The sequence below is a fragment of the Branchiostoma belcheri genome, unplaced genomic scaffold (assembly GCF_001625305.1).
Source record: "Branchiostoma belcheri isolate BF01 breed outbred unplaced genomic scaffold, Haploidv18h27 scaffold8, whole genome shotgun sequence".
In the NCBI taxonomy this organism is placed as follows: domain Eukaryota; kingdom Metazoa; phylum Chordata; class Leptocardii; order Amphioxiformes; family Branchiostomatidae; genus Branchiostoma; species Branchiostoma belcheri.
Window position 1 is genome coordinate 5,021,904 of NW_017804464.1, and position 14,337 is coordinate 5,036,240.

The window sequence follows — 14,337 nt, forward strand, 5'->3', positions numbered from 1 at the left end:
GGAAACTTATTTTTTAATAGCATTTTAATAGGAATTTTGTGCAATTTATGACAAGCATCATAACCGAATATATATACATAATATATACATCATTTAGTAAATCTTTTTAGGTTATGACTTTGAAAATATATTGGGACTTATACACAATTAATATTATACACAGTTACACAAAATAGACGACAAGAAACAATATCAACATTAAATGTTATTGACATACATAATAGTTTGGACTTACATGTAAATATCATTGCTAAAATACAATGACAATTATAAAATCTACATTATCTTAATAATAGGTATCACATTTTATAATTTTTGATAAGCAATTGCAAGGGAATATATCCTGGGTATTGAACCTGTATATTGTACAATTAGCTTCATTGTTAACTTTACTAATCATTAGCTAAAACCGTTATTATTATGTCATTCAGATTTCTTACATATTCTGAGAAGTCACCAAGTCTACCAGAATACAATCATTTTGATGTAGTCCTGATCTCTTGGTAGTTTATTTTCAACTTTCATTCAAATTTTATTGATTTTTATTTTACAAGTGTCACAAGTGCAAGTGAAATATCTAGCAGGTCTCCTAGAAAGGTTCATGTCGAACATTGTTGTCTGTCATGTACCTTCTGTTCAGAGAGGGTAACAGGTGGAAAGGGTAGGGAAGGTTTTGTGGGGCGTTACTGTCCACTGTTGAGATGGACTCGGTGTCTGTCCTAGTCACAGTCGAGCCTGTGATGTCGGTGACTGTAGAAACATCTGAACTGAAACTGCTCGTTTCTGTTATTGTGTCCTCGTCAAAGAAACGCGAGTCGACTGACCGACTGCGAACTGACTGATCTGCGGACGTGTAGCTTGTACGCCTGCTGCTTGCCTCTGTGATAGACTGCAGTTCCTGGCTGTACCGGCTGGCAGCCAGGTAGCGCTGTGTTAAATCAACACGTCCGTCGCTGTCCGTCATTAAAACGCTGCTGTCAGTGTCTAGGTCATCCACATCTGGGTTACATCTCCTCATACTGACGTCACTTCTGCTGTCCCATCTGATGTCTCTAGGCATGACAACGGAAGGGTTCCCTTCGATAGCAAGTAAGGTCGGGTTGATTTCTGCCCGTGTAATACGGAACGGCGTCACGCCGCCACTTCTGTCATCCCATCCGATGTCTCTAGATCTGGCATTGGAAGGGTTCTCTTCGATAGCAAGTAAAGCCTGCGGGCTCATCTCTGGCCGTGCAATACGGAACGACATCACACTGGCGCTTCCAATGTCATCAACATCCGGGTAACTCCTCGTCCCAACTGTTATCGCACTCTGTCCATCGTCACCAAATATGGAACGAGGGCGGTCATCTTGGAAAGCCTGCGGGTCGATTATGGGCCGTGGAAGGCGGTACTGCATGGAATCAGAAAAAATAGTTTAGTGAAGGAAATTTGAGAACATGACATGAAACACAGCAAGGACTTCTCAAAAAGTATGCATAAAGTGCCAAGGCAGGCATTAAACAAGGAAATGACTCATATAGTAACCAACCAGCCAGACAGTATCAAATTGGCCAGTCTGTATCCATTTCCCCACCTTCAGCTGTCTTAACCCCACAAAAAGATCTGCTTGGAGATTACCGGCCAACCACTTTATAGTCAGTCAACTAGCCAACTAATAATAATAAACATCATGATTTTTTGATCTGCCATTCTGACTTTCAGTCTTCCAATGACGAGCAGTCAAACACACAACACTTCTACATCCAGAATAGAAATCCTTTGATTATTCCCACCCAAAAACTCAAAAGAATACACTTACACGAACTTCAGACTCAAAGATTTTTTCATAAGACTCCAAGTCCTTCACCGTGCCGGCAAATTGTGACGAGGTTCGTACTGAGCTGGTCTCAGACAGGTGTGTCCGCTGTACGCCCGGCAAGAACCGGGTCACCCGGGTATCATACAGGTGTTTCTTGTGAACATCTGTTTTTGACCAGGGACTTGACACCCAGTGATGACTGGGCTTGAAAAACGTTGGCCTGGAGAAAGGTTATAAAATGAGTTAGAAGTCTGACAATGTGGCATCATGAGCTTTGAAAAACACACTCAGATATTATTAACAAACGTCTGAATGATTGATAATAAAAGAATGACTTGTAAGAGAAAGAATTCTACATAATCATTAGTACTTAACTTCGCAGGCCGAATTGAGCTTCTCATGAATAACAAATGGTTCAAACCAAATTGGACACTACATTTGTAGCAGCTGCTATAGTCTGGCAGATATTAAACTTTATGGAAAACCATTTTTTAATACTTACTTGTATCGTCTAGCCTTAGACTGTAGTGTTCGTGTCCGCATGATGACAATCACGATGATCACGATGAGAAATACTGCAGCGACTGTGACAGTTGTGCCGGTGACAACTGCAATCAAAGTAGGTTTGAATTATGACGTGTACAAGACACATTTGCACAGAGGATAGCTCAAGAAAATGCTGATACTGGTATATTGTGTACGGTAATACAAACAAGTGAAAAAAAAGGAATTCACATACATTGACATTACAAACGAGGTCAACAAAAAAGATGGGACTTAATTGAGCAGACTTTTTAAACAAGATTCCTAGAACACTTAAGTCTAGAGATCTCAGAGAGATTCTTAGAACCTGGAGGAGTTATATTCATGTCGAATCTCAGAACAGTGTCTCTATTTTATGTGCAACGTCAAGATATTAAATCCTGAACAAGATTATTTCATAATCTTTAGGTATCCGGAAGAAGACCAGAGGACTGACGGTGGAAAATGTGTTCAAACTCTTTGTTTTGAAAAACAGTTGTCTCTTTCAAAGGAGCAAAGAGAATTTCTGTGTTCTTACCTCCTGACAAGTATGTTTCACACCTCTGTCCTGTGTACTGAAATGGGCAGCTGAAACATACAAAAAGCCGGTCAGCAATATGAAAATTTTCTTATAACGAAATGTGACAAAACATGAACAGGAAATGCATATGGAACCATTCTCATATGCTATATACACTTGCTATCAAGTACTCAAGTACACTCACAGCAAGTGTACAATGCTTACATACACTCAAACCCACAGCACAGCCACCCAAAACAATACTTCCACTAAAAGATACGGTAAACCATACCTGCATTGCTTGGCATCATTTTGGATGGAACAGGATCCTCCATTCAGACAATATCCTTTGTAGCAGAATGCTGTAATGTGACAATCAACTGTTAGATGTTGTTTTTGGTTGATACAGATAGTTACAGTTGCATAGTTCTTCACAACACAATGTTACTAACTATAATATTATAACTAACTTTATAGTTCATAATATCCAATTGCTGGTTGGATTGCCTTGACTGCATGCTTAATCAAACCAGTTAATAAACAAATAAATGATTAAAAAACAGAAATGAGAGTCCCAGGCCAGATTGAGTGATCGCTTTTAAGTTTCACACACTCAGCCTTCTTTTATAAATCATTAAAGGCATCAAAACTGTACGACAGCGGCTGAGCCATAAAGAAATGGAACAGTTACTGTACCTCTAACTGAGGCGTCAGACACGTTCAAGCCGAGTAGATTGACTGATGTGTTCCCCGCTCCTTGGACGAACGCGCGAGCAATGTCAGCCTTGGTCAGATGTGCAGAGCGGTCTGTCGTCAGAAGGGTGTCAGCAACAACACTACCGTTCCTCAAGTCAGACACAGACGCGGCCAAAAATGCAGAGCGTATGGTAGGGTTGATGTGGGTCTCGAAAAATCGAGTCAACTGCGAGGAAGATAGAATGTTGAGCAGGTTGATGACATACTGTGCTAATGATGATGTAAATGTTTTCATTTGTTTGTAACTTGGAAACTATTGACATTGTGTTACTTAGCTTCAGGAAACACACATACACAAATATACACTTGGCACTTGTTGGATTTACTAAAGTTTTGTATATGTATGACATCAAAATAGGTTATTGACAAAAATTGAGTGCAGTGACAAATTTTAGATTATTTAAAAATTGAATGGACTGTTTGGAACTACATGGGTTTGTTTAAACAAATGACTGTGTCAATTTTATTGCTTGTAGGCATATAATGCCAAGCTTACCGTGAATTCTATTAGCTCCTTCATCGTTTGGTGTTCTGTCGTCTTGCAGTCGGCAAGATTGGATATGAAAACAAGGTCGTGAAAGTGTAGAGCATTGGCAAATGCAGCAGAATCTGAAATCAAAAGGAATCAGTATGTTATAGGGGTATACAGCACTCTACGGTATAGGACAGCACAAAGAATTAATACAGCACAACTACAATGCTGCAATTTAACATAGTACAGCACAACACATCATAGCAATACACAGCATAACATACACAGCCCAGGACAGCACCGTGAAATGCAATGTACCAAAGAAAAGCACATACAGTCTAACACATGGTAGTCAGCAAAACAAGCACAGCACTACACTACACTACACTAAACTGTATTACACTACACTACACTAAACTGCATTACACTACACTTAGTCTACACTAAAATGCACTACACTACACTACACTACACTAAACTGTCTACACTAAAATGCACTACACTACACTACACTAAACTGCATTACACTACACTACACTGCATTACACTACACTTAGTCTACACTAAAATACATTACACTACACTACACTACACTACACTACACTACACTGAACTGTATTACACTACACTAAAACTGCATTACACTACACTACACTAAACTGTATTACACGACACTACACTAAACTGCATTACACTACACTTAGTCTACACTAAAATGCACTACACTACACTACACTACACTAAACTGTCTACACTAAAATGCACTACACTACACTACACTAAACTGCATTACACTACACTACACTGCATTACACTACACTTAGTCTACACTAAAATACATTACACTACACTACACTAAACTGCATTACACTACACTACACTGCATTACACTACAGTACGTTACACTACGAAAACTCTAACCTGTTTTGCATGTGGTGGTGCCGTCTCCCGTCCAGCCACGTTTACACTGACAGTACTTGTGAGTGCCGTTGAAGACCAGCTCGCCATGTTGGTGACATCCATGGTTACAAACAGGTTCTAGTTGGAAGGAAGATCAAGAAACTGTCAGAAATTCAGTCCCATTGTAGATACATGCAAACACCTGCATGCATCCACCTGTGCCATATTGGTTGACGAAATTATGCAGGGACTATGTAAAGCCCCACCTACCTCATCAATATGCCAGACATTTGGAGCAACTCTTTCATTGGTCAAACCTCTGATTGCCATTCTTTTATTGGTTGAACTGCTAATTATGATGGACAGTCTGGGTCAGTGTATTCACCGTTGTTGTTCTTTTCAGACGAAAAAAGGCTATACTTTTCTGTGGTGTCTACCAAGAATCCAATATCTAACATAAGAGATCTGTACAAATCATTTTATAATTGTCTTTTTTTCCAATCAACTGACGTATGGTTATTGGATTTAGATAATTCCTTTTGAAGTAACAAATGGTTATTTTACCTGTTCCTACACAGGTATGTCCGTCCGCCTGTAGGCTGTAGCCGGTATTGCAGGAACAGCTGTAGGAACCGATGCTGTTGGTACATGTCTGATCACAGGGAAGCTCCAAACACTCGTCCTTATCTACACAGCAGAGGGAATAATTCATACAATATATTTATCATAATATATGATATCATAGAAAAAATGCACTATATTCAACAATTACTAATAGTATATGACTGTACAACAATTTATTTCACTGTGGATGCAATGCTTTCAACAAGAAATCAGAAATTTTACGGAGTGTTTTGACCTTTTAGGTTTTCATCAGAAATCAGAATCAGATGCATCAGAAATATGGAGGGGACTGCATGACGCAGTTCAATCAAGTATTACATACAGCCAACCACTTCTTAAATTCCTCCTCCTACTGTCCATTTACTCACACCCTAACGTGTTGCCTTTAGGCTTAACCTCGGAGTCAATCAAGTAACCAAATATCCTCCCACTCTATAATACAACCATCTATGTCAGACAAGTATACACGCAAACTCACAGACAAACCCATTCAAAACAATACTTCCGGATCTGGAGGTGGAGAGAAATGTAGCTTACCTTCACATGAAACGCTGTCATTGGCCAGAACGTATCCTTCCCCGCAAAGACAGACGTACGATCCAAGCTTATTCTGACAGCCGACTTTGCAGTTACCTTGTCCATTTTCTCCATTTTGTAAACACTCGTTGATGTCTGAAAACGAAACAACAGGCTTTTAATATTGTTAACACAAATATACCCAGTAACACTAGGTGTTTTACTGGTTACGCAACACAAAGAAACATCAAAAACGTATTCAAATAAAACTTATTACATGTATGTCTCAAGTATCCCCCCCCATCACATTTTCAGTGAGGCTTAAACCAAATTAATATTACTAAGTAAATGAGTGACACCAGCATCATTTACTTCTGAATCAAAATCTACCCTAGTTTTTGTTTCTTTGTTTTTGTTTTGCTGAATTAACAGACCTCCGCAGAGAGATCCATCTCCTTCGTAGCCTGGGTTACAGGTGCAGCGGAAGCCGCCATCTTCATCCTGGCAGACGGCATTGGTACTGCAGTCATTGGTCCTGTTGGAGGCACACTCGTTGATATCTGTGAACAGAAAAAGTACCATAGATTAGATTACAGTCTGGAGCTCTGAGGCCAACTTTAATATTATACATTGCAATTCATTTATCCTATCTTTACTTTACTTTATCCATCCACTTCTACCATCTGGGGTGTCGTGGGGAGGTACAGTTGGCGGCTGACAGCGAGTCTGGAAGCTGTTGTTAGCGTACTTAGGCCTGGTGTCTGTTCAGGGTGTCCTATCAATCAAGTAAAGCCCAAATTCTGCCCACTCACTTCAGAACCCAAACATACAAACATAGCATGATTTAGGGACACCCAAAACTATACTGCTGTCCCGGAAGTATCAATTAAAGAAATGGCTATCTAAAGGAAACTCAAAATGGTTGATATCTTACTTAAACACGTCCTCCCGTCCGTGTCCAGGTAGTATCCGGTTTGGCATCTGCAGTAGAAAGACCCCTGCGTGTCTTCACATATCTGGCTGCAGTTCCCGTTGTTGACGTCACACTCGTGTATGTTTTGACACCGCCGCCCGCCGTGTGCGGCCGACAGGTGATAACCTTCTTTGCAGATGCACTCGTAACTTCCGAGAGTGTTGCGGCATGCTTTGGCATTCTCGTCGCATTTGTGAGTCCCGTCAGCACATTCGTCTATATCTGTAAAAGAAAACACACAGAAAAAATTCAGAATTGAAGTATTGGATGTTCCATCATGCAGTCCCCAGCTTTTGGAATTCCTGATGGTTCCCAACTGGAGCCATATCCTATGTCTGATAACATCGCTCAAACGTTTTCAAAATATTAAATTTGGTGGGGTCGTAGGGCGTAGTGGTAGCGTTTTCGGCTCAGGACCAAGAGGGTTCGAATCCTACCCATGTCACCGATCTTGTGCCCTTGGAAAAGGCAATTTACACGACTTTCCTCACTTCACTTGGGTGTAAATGAGTACTAGCTTCGGTTAGTGAAGTTCCTCGGATAGGACGTTAAATGGAGGTCCCATGTTTGGGGAGAGCCTACCCCACGCACGTTAAAGAACCCACCAAACTTATGCGAAACAAACAAAATGACCTATGGCGAGAAACGCACCAACACACGAATTGTCCTGTTGCAGTTTGTATCCCTGGTCACAGAAGCACACTTCAGCTCCAGCGTTGTTGACTGCGCATGCGCCGATGGGTTGTGGATGGCATGTGTTTGCTGCACCGCAGGTGGTGTTGGCTGTGGGTACATTGGACAAGATTAAAACATTAGGTATGAGAGATTTCAGACCACATGTGTCCTGTCGATCTCTAGAGTACACAAAGCGATCATCTTCTATCCATTTAGAACATACTGTAAGCAGCACAAGAAACATGTCTGAATACATGATACTTTTAAGTAGCCTGGATATACTATTAAGTTACCGCAAGCTCAGTGTCCTTTTTCACTTGCACCACTTGGTAACTACAGAGCGTAACACATACTCTATTCAATATCTCATGGGGGATTTCAAAAACCATCTCCCGGCGAAACAGATCTCTGACATTGCTAGTAACAGATTGAAATAAAGGGAACTTGCAGTCGCCTGCACTACAGTCGACCGATGATGATTATGATGATGAAAGCACACAGGCCACTCACCGTAACATGTTCTGCCATTTGAAGCGAGTGCGAAAAGAGGGTCACACCGGCACTCGTAGTAGCCCACTCGGTCGTCGCAGATTTGCTCACACATATTTCCAGTGGAACACTCATCCAGCTCTGTGGTATGAAACAGAAGAAAGAGATTTCAGACAATAGGGATTCCGAAGTGTTTTGGGGTTTTGTGAATATATATTGGAGCTGCACTGTGGTATACAATGTAATGTCAAGTGGAAATGCCCAGTGAGTTGCATCATAAAAAGAATTACTACTCATACCATTGTATGGCGTTACTTACTCCAGTATTACACAATGATTTGCATTTCACACCATGATTTTCCAGTACAACAGTATAGCAGAATAACAACCCTGTCAATCGAATGAAACGCAATCTCCGCCCAATGTCACGGATATCATAAAGACTTTGAGACATACCTAAACATGTCTTTCCATCCGAGTGTAGATAGTAGGCGGTTCCGCATCGGCACTCGTAGCCCCCATCCATGTTGATACACTCTCGCTCGCAGCCACCGTTGTTGTCAAGACATTCATCTATGTCTAGGATATGAAATCAACAATGCGGTTATAGCTTATTCCATAGGCTAAGTAGGAATCGTCTCAAAACAAGACAGGCATTCAGTAAATGTACATTGGTCAGAGCACGAAATCGAATGTTGAGGCGACATCGGTGTGACAGGATGAATAAAAGTTCTAAACAGGAACTATGCGGCTCCAGATGTCAGTGCTGACAGAGGTACTACTGTATTACTAGATGTCGGTTAGCTTGGGCAATGAATTCAAATCCACTCTAATATAAGGGGGCCTGCATGCCCTTTTTCGTAAGGCGTAATCAGGCTGTTTACGTCTCCGTAATCCGTAGGCAACCTCCCCAAAAATCAAGTTACGTAATTCGTAATAGTACATAAGCGGCAAAGCGTAAAGTCGTAATCAGCTCTGAAACATAATTCGTAATCGTCGGTGAAAATTTTGCGTAATTCGTACTCACTACCCACCTCCACCCCCATACAGGCCGTCCTCATATAATAAACTTCAAAAACTCACCTGCACATGTTTTTCCATCATTCTGTAGCTGGTATCCAGCCAGACAACCGCAGGTGTACCCGCCGTCCGTGTTGGTACAGTAGCCGTGGCGGTCATCGCAGTCGTTCTGGGAGGGCTGGCGGCACTCGTTGATGTCCCAGCACACGTGCGAGCCGCCCTCCTTGTGGAAGCCGGGGGGACACATGCAGGTGTAGGAACCCGCCGTGTTCACGCACTCGGAATTCACACACTGGTGAGCATTGATGTCATTTGCGTCCAACAAGCATTCGTTCAAATCTGCAAAATAGGAGTACCATGAAAGTTCATCTGTGTTGGTTAGTTATACACGTTTAAAGTTAAAAGTTTTGTTCCTACACAAAGACTTGTTCTCGCCTAGAGCTTTCGAGCCATCACTTCGGTTTTTCTACTCTCCAAGCAGAGGTTGTGGGGAATTATCGTTACCTTTTTATATATGGCCATATATAAAAAGGCACGGAGCTTCTCTGGCTAATGGATACTGCCTGGCCAATTTGATACTGTCTTTTTGCCACCGAGAGGGATCTGCTTGGAGATTAGGTTTTTCCTCAACAGTCACTGTAAATGTGATCATTAGCTTTCCGAAGTCTTCCATATCGAATCTTATTTCTGATGTTGCCAATGCTGAGTGCTTTGATCTCTCGTCCTTCTGCTTCTCATTCACAACCGGTTGTGAACCTACTCTGTCCGTAGATTCAGACACTCCAACCCAGCTCACGCTACGCAAACAATATTTGACTTTATAAAAGTTTATATTCGAAAAAAAAAACCAACAACAATGGTTCAGTCTACGAACTAACCTGCACATTGCTCTCCGTTCCCGGTCAGCCCCTCCACACATGGGCCGCACGTGTAGCCGCTTTCACCGGCCGCTAGAGGAGCCGGCTGGTCCGTACATGTCACACCTACAGGCACGAGTACAAACATTAGTGTCAATCGATTCGTTAACAAACAGAAAATTACAGAGGTAATTAGGGTTTTGTTAGTGATCTTTATGTTCACAGATGCCAGGGAAATGTTTCTGATTTTTGTGAATGTACTGGAACTGTAGAGGGAAGTGCATGATGTAGTTTAATAGGGTATTGCACCAACGTAGGGCGTACTAGGTACAGTACAGTACAGCGCGTGCAACCTTTAGGCCTGGCCTTCCTATCAGTCATTCGTCTCAGTCTCCCACCCAAGCTACATGTATGAACAGAGACTCAAAGCTACTACATAATCTATCAATGTGAAAGTCGCCTGTATATAGCTATACAGTCATGTAAGCCTTATTGCGAAATTATTGACTTCTGACAAACTTTGTTTTACTTTCATGTTACTTAAAGACACCCTATAATATGATTTCCTGCTTTTTCTATGTCAAACTGAATTATTGAATTGTGCGAATTCATTACCTTGAAAACAGGGGTTGCCATCGCAGCCGTTGATATCCACCTCACAGAAAGGCCCTCCCCAGCCGTTAGGGCACACGCACGCGGCGGGAGAGAAGCCTTCGTCCCGGTCTCCAACGTTGTCGTAATCGCACGTTCCTCCATTCACGCAGCCGCAAACCTGTGGTATCAAAAAGATTATTATAATATCAAGCCGAGACGGGGGGCATTACAGACTTTCTAGCACATTTTACCTGTTTTGATTGATTGCTCAAGTTCCGTTCCGTGACGTAGCTGTAGGGCCATTCTACCCAAGGAGGGTTTGAAACAACAGTTACTGAACATTTCGTTAATCCATTTCTTCACAGTGGTAGCTCAAGAGATAAACTAAATGTGAACAATTAGATATCACTAAATAATTTTCTCTTACCGTTATTTCTGGAACAAAGACTGCAGTTGCGTTCAGACCATCAGTGGCCATCCAGCTGATAGTTGCTTTGTCCGTGCTTGTCGGTGTCCAGACAAACGTTGCTTGCAGGCCGCTTGTCTGCGTTAGGGTTCCCACACCGTCCAGTGTTATTGTAACACTTGCTGACTCATCAGTGGCTTGTAATGTTGTGCTGAATGTCTCCCCAACACGGAGACGAATGTTACTCGGTCCCGTCAATGTAGGAGGGTTATTAGCTGCAATGACATAAAATATTGCTCTAATGATTCAAATAAAAGTTCATATCAGATGGTAAATGGCATTGCTTGTAAGCATCATAATTTCTGTGTACGTAATACTATATACCTTTTCATAATAACATTATTATCAACAAAAATATTGCTCTTATTTCAAGATTTGTTACTTGTGCCTCAACACGAAACAGCTCCATTTTAACGAGAAAAGTTTCAAATAAAATGTTTTATGACAAAGAGGAAGCAAAAACGATGACAAGGATTACCGATCAAAGTGTTCGTTGTTTGAAAAGTGGTCAAGTCCTGTTCCGTGGCGACTCCAATGGCGATGACGCCCGTAACGGCAATGTCGTGCAGACAGGCAGTTTTATTTTCACCCCCGCACGCTGTAATGGCCTGGTCCTTCAGGGCCGTGTCGCCGTCAAAGAGGGAGTCCAGGTCTGTGGTGAAGAACTTTGGTACGAAACTGTCGTCCCCGTAAGTAGTAGCGGATGAGCCGGAAGGATAACGTGTGAAAAGCGTCAAGGAGTAGACGTCAATGCCTTCAGCAGAACTGACGTTCCTTAGTGACCCTAAAGTAAGGAAAAATGGATATATTTTCTACATAACACAAGAATATTCAATCGGATATTTCAGACTTCCAAGAAGTATGTAATCCTAGGCCTCCTGAATTCCCCCATCCCGGCCAGATTCCAAGACCTTTGACCTCTTGTCATCTTGCCTGTCAATCTTCCCCCACCCATGTGCTATCAACATTCTCTGGGCACACGGATATGCAAACACATGCCTCAGCCACTCATAACAATGCCTTCGTAACCAGAAGTAAAGAAGTGAATTATAGCGTTATATTTTCTAATTCAATTTGAAATCTATCAATTTTGTGTACTTTGAATTGTAGTCAGTTTCTTGTATCAGTCAACATCCAAGTTGTTCAACAGCAAAAAGTCTATCTAAATAGCAAGTATAACTAGTGATTGAGAAGTATTTTGTCAGACAGACTTACAAGCCTGGCCGAAGGGAAACACTTCTGACTCTGGGGGAGTGTTTGGATTTGACACAGAGGTCAGTGACCCGTCTGGTGCGGTGAAGTCGTCGGATGGGTCTCCATTTGCATTTCCCAGAATCCCTTGCAGCCTTCCGGCCATGTCTCCCGGCATGCCCAGCTCGTAGCTGAGGAAGTCTTGCGATTTGACGGAAACTGAGATTCCGGATGGAAACGTTACGAGAACACCTGTCAGGTTTCCGGACTCATCTGAAAAATTAAAAAAAAACATCAATAGCAAGTTTATGACATTTATGACAAATAAGGAATGAAATTCATTACCATCAAGTCGTTCGGTGTATTATAGCCAGCGGCCTCTGTGCCGCGTGCCTGTGAAACTTGTATGATAGTGCCAAGAGGCGATTATACCGGCCATATAGATACAGATACAGGCTGCCACCAAGTACAGAAGGGGAATCGTCACTTGCCAATGTGTAGAGCTGCATGTTCAAAGACTTGGGGGTAACAGATCTTGCACTATGACTTCATGCGTAATAACCTGGCCAAAATATCCAATCGGCAATGATATCTGAGAAAGGGGAAAAGATCCTCACCAGTCTTTGGAAAAATGCGTCCATCGGGGAAAGTTGTACCGGCAAAGACGTCCTCTGATGATATCTCCTGTCCATTAATGACAACATAGAATCCGAGAGTGGTGTTGGTTGAGTGGATCTCTACGGTATCAGAAGGTTGCTTGATTGCGATTCCACTACAGACAGAAAGAGGTTTCTTCTGTAATTTTTGGTCCGGAATCAACAAATAATACAAACAAGAAGTTGGAGGTTTCATACTTCCATACATACAGCATGCCAGGTAACAGCCATGGCAATCAGTTGAAAGACAATCTCCACCTAATCACTACCAATCCTCGCTGCTAAGAAGATACAGACTCCCCCTTAAACAAGCACCACCCAAAACAATACTTCTGTCCCGGAAGTAGTGAGCAGCACCTATTCTACAACTATTAGAAATACCGTACATGTCATTGAGTAGGCCTATACACAGTATAACACTTGTATCTCACCTGTAGACGGTTGCCCTGACGTGAACCCCATTGATGACTGGTCGCCTGGTCCGTGCCTGCAGTTCCAGGCGGTAGGGGGCGCTGCTGGTGTTCCGCAGCAGAATGTACTCGCCGTGGCCGTTGAAGGGGAACTCGGCCCCATCAAGGGTCGTTATGTGGGGATCCCCGAGTCCAGAAGCTGTTTTGTAAGGAGGAAATTAATGTTAGATATGTTATCTGATGTAAGTGTCAAGAACGGGTACAGTAGACAATGAATTTACCTGCATTTTTTAATTCACCTGAACTGCAGTGATGGTAACCGTAGTCTCTTAAGTTTAGCTTGAGCAAATCGCTGGGTAGTTCCTATGTACACTTTTCGTCTATGAACTTGTTTGATGAAGAAAGGCTTTCCCCCGTACATCCAGTTTTTATCCTATCACCATTTCAGAGGGTAGTTTTTAGAACTTGATATGCTGAAGACTTTATTACCCACGTGACTACTAGGCAAGGATTGTCTACAATTTTTGCTTCTTTATGCGTCTATGATGACTGGTTATTGTAAACGTTGATCCAAAACAAGTGACAAATACACTTTCAAAAATACACCCGGTCTCCGTATCACGTGATAGTCCAACAGTCATGGTTAGTAGGAAGGTGTTCAGCACCAAGGACAGGTTTGCCTGTGTATGGGAGGTGTTCAGCACCAAGGACAGGTTTGCCTGTGTGTGGGAGGTGTTCAGCACCAAGGACAGGTTTGCCTGTGTGTGGGAGGTGTTCAGCACCAAGGACAGGTTTGCCTGTGTGTGGGAGGTGTTCAGCACCAAGGACAGGTTTGCCTGTGTGTGGGGAAGGTGTTCATTTAAAATACAAAAACTATGGCTAGATGACTCCATTC

At 42.2% G+C, this 14,337-nt stretch overlaps 2 protein-coding genes across 2 annotated transcripts in view; both read right to left on the reverse strand.

Moving 5' to 3' along the window:
* Window positions 1-200: 200 nt before the first annotated feature.
* Window positions 201-2,405, reverse strand: LOC109486145. The gene is made up of 3 exons (XM_019789850.1): window positions 2,304-2,405; window positions 1,802-2,021; window positions 201-1,393 (listed from the first exon to the last, which is right to left on the reverse strand). The coding sequence occupies exons 1-3, from the start codon at window positions 2,342-2,344 to the stop codon at window positions 590-592; spliced, it is 1,065 nt and encodes a 354-aa protein (XP_019645409.1). The 5' UTR covers window positions 2,345-2,405; the 3' UTR covers window positions 201-589.
* Window positions 2,406-2,469: 64 nt separating this feature from the next.
* The window catches only part of LOC109486081, a 29,244-nt gene continuing 17,376 nt past the window's right edge, over window positions 2,470-14,337 (reverse strand). The window contains exons 17-37 of the mRNA XM_019789767.1: window positions 13,464-13,641; window positions 12,994-13,148; window positions 12,401-12,649; window positions 11,664-11,969; window positions 11,147-11,400; window positions 10,741-10,897; window positions 10,147-10,251; window positions 9,332-9,607; window positions 8,705-8,827; window positions 8,270-8,389; window positions 7,736-7,867; window positions 7,046-7,306; window positions 6,546-6,671; window positions 6,133-6,267; window positions 5,536-5,658; window positions 4,993-5,109; window positions 4,096-4,208; window positions 3,540-3,765; window positions 3,136-3,205; window positions 2,862-2,911; window positions 2,470-2,486 (exon numbers count right to left, since the gene is read on the reverse strand). Coding sequence (XP_019645326.1) covers window positions 2,470-2,486; window positions 2,862-2,911; window positions 3,136-3,205; window positions 3,540-3,765; window positions 4,096-4,208; window positions 4,993-5,109; window positions 5,536-5,658; window positions 6,133-6,267; window positions 6,546-6,671; window positions 7,046-7,306; window positions 7,736-7,867; window positions 8,270-8,389; window positions 8,705-8,827; window positions 9,332-9,607; window positions 10,147-10,251; window positions 10,741-10,897; window positions 11,147-11,400; window positions 11,664-11,969; window positions 12,401-12,649; window positions 12,994-13,148; window positions 13,464-13,641 — 3,293 coding nt within the window. The remainder of the gene's footprint in view (window positions 2,487-2,861; window positions 2,912-3,135; window positions 3,206-3,539; window positions 3,766-4,095; window positions 4,209-4,992; window positions 5,110-5,535; window positions 5,659-6,132; window positions 6,268-6,545; window positions 6,672-7,045; window positions 7,307-7,735; window positions 7,868-8,269; window positions 8,390-8,704; window positions 8,828-9,331; window positions 9,608-10,146; window positions 10,252-10,740; window positions 10,898-11,146; window positions 11,401-11,663; window positions 11,970-12,400; window positions 12,650-12,993; window positions 13,149-13,463; window positions 13,642-14,337) is intronic.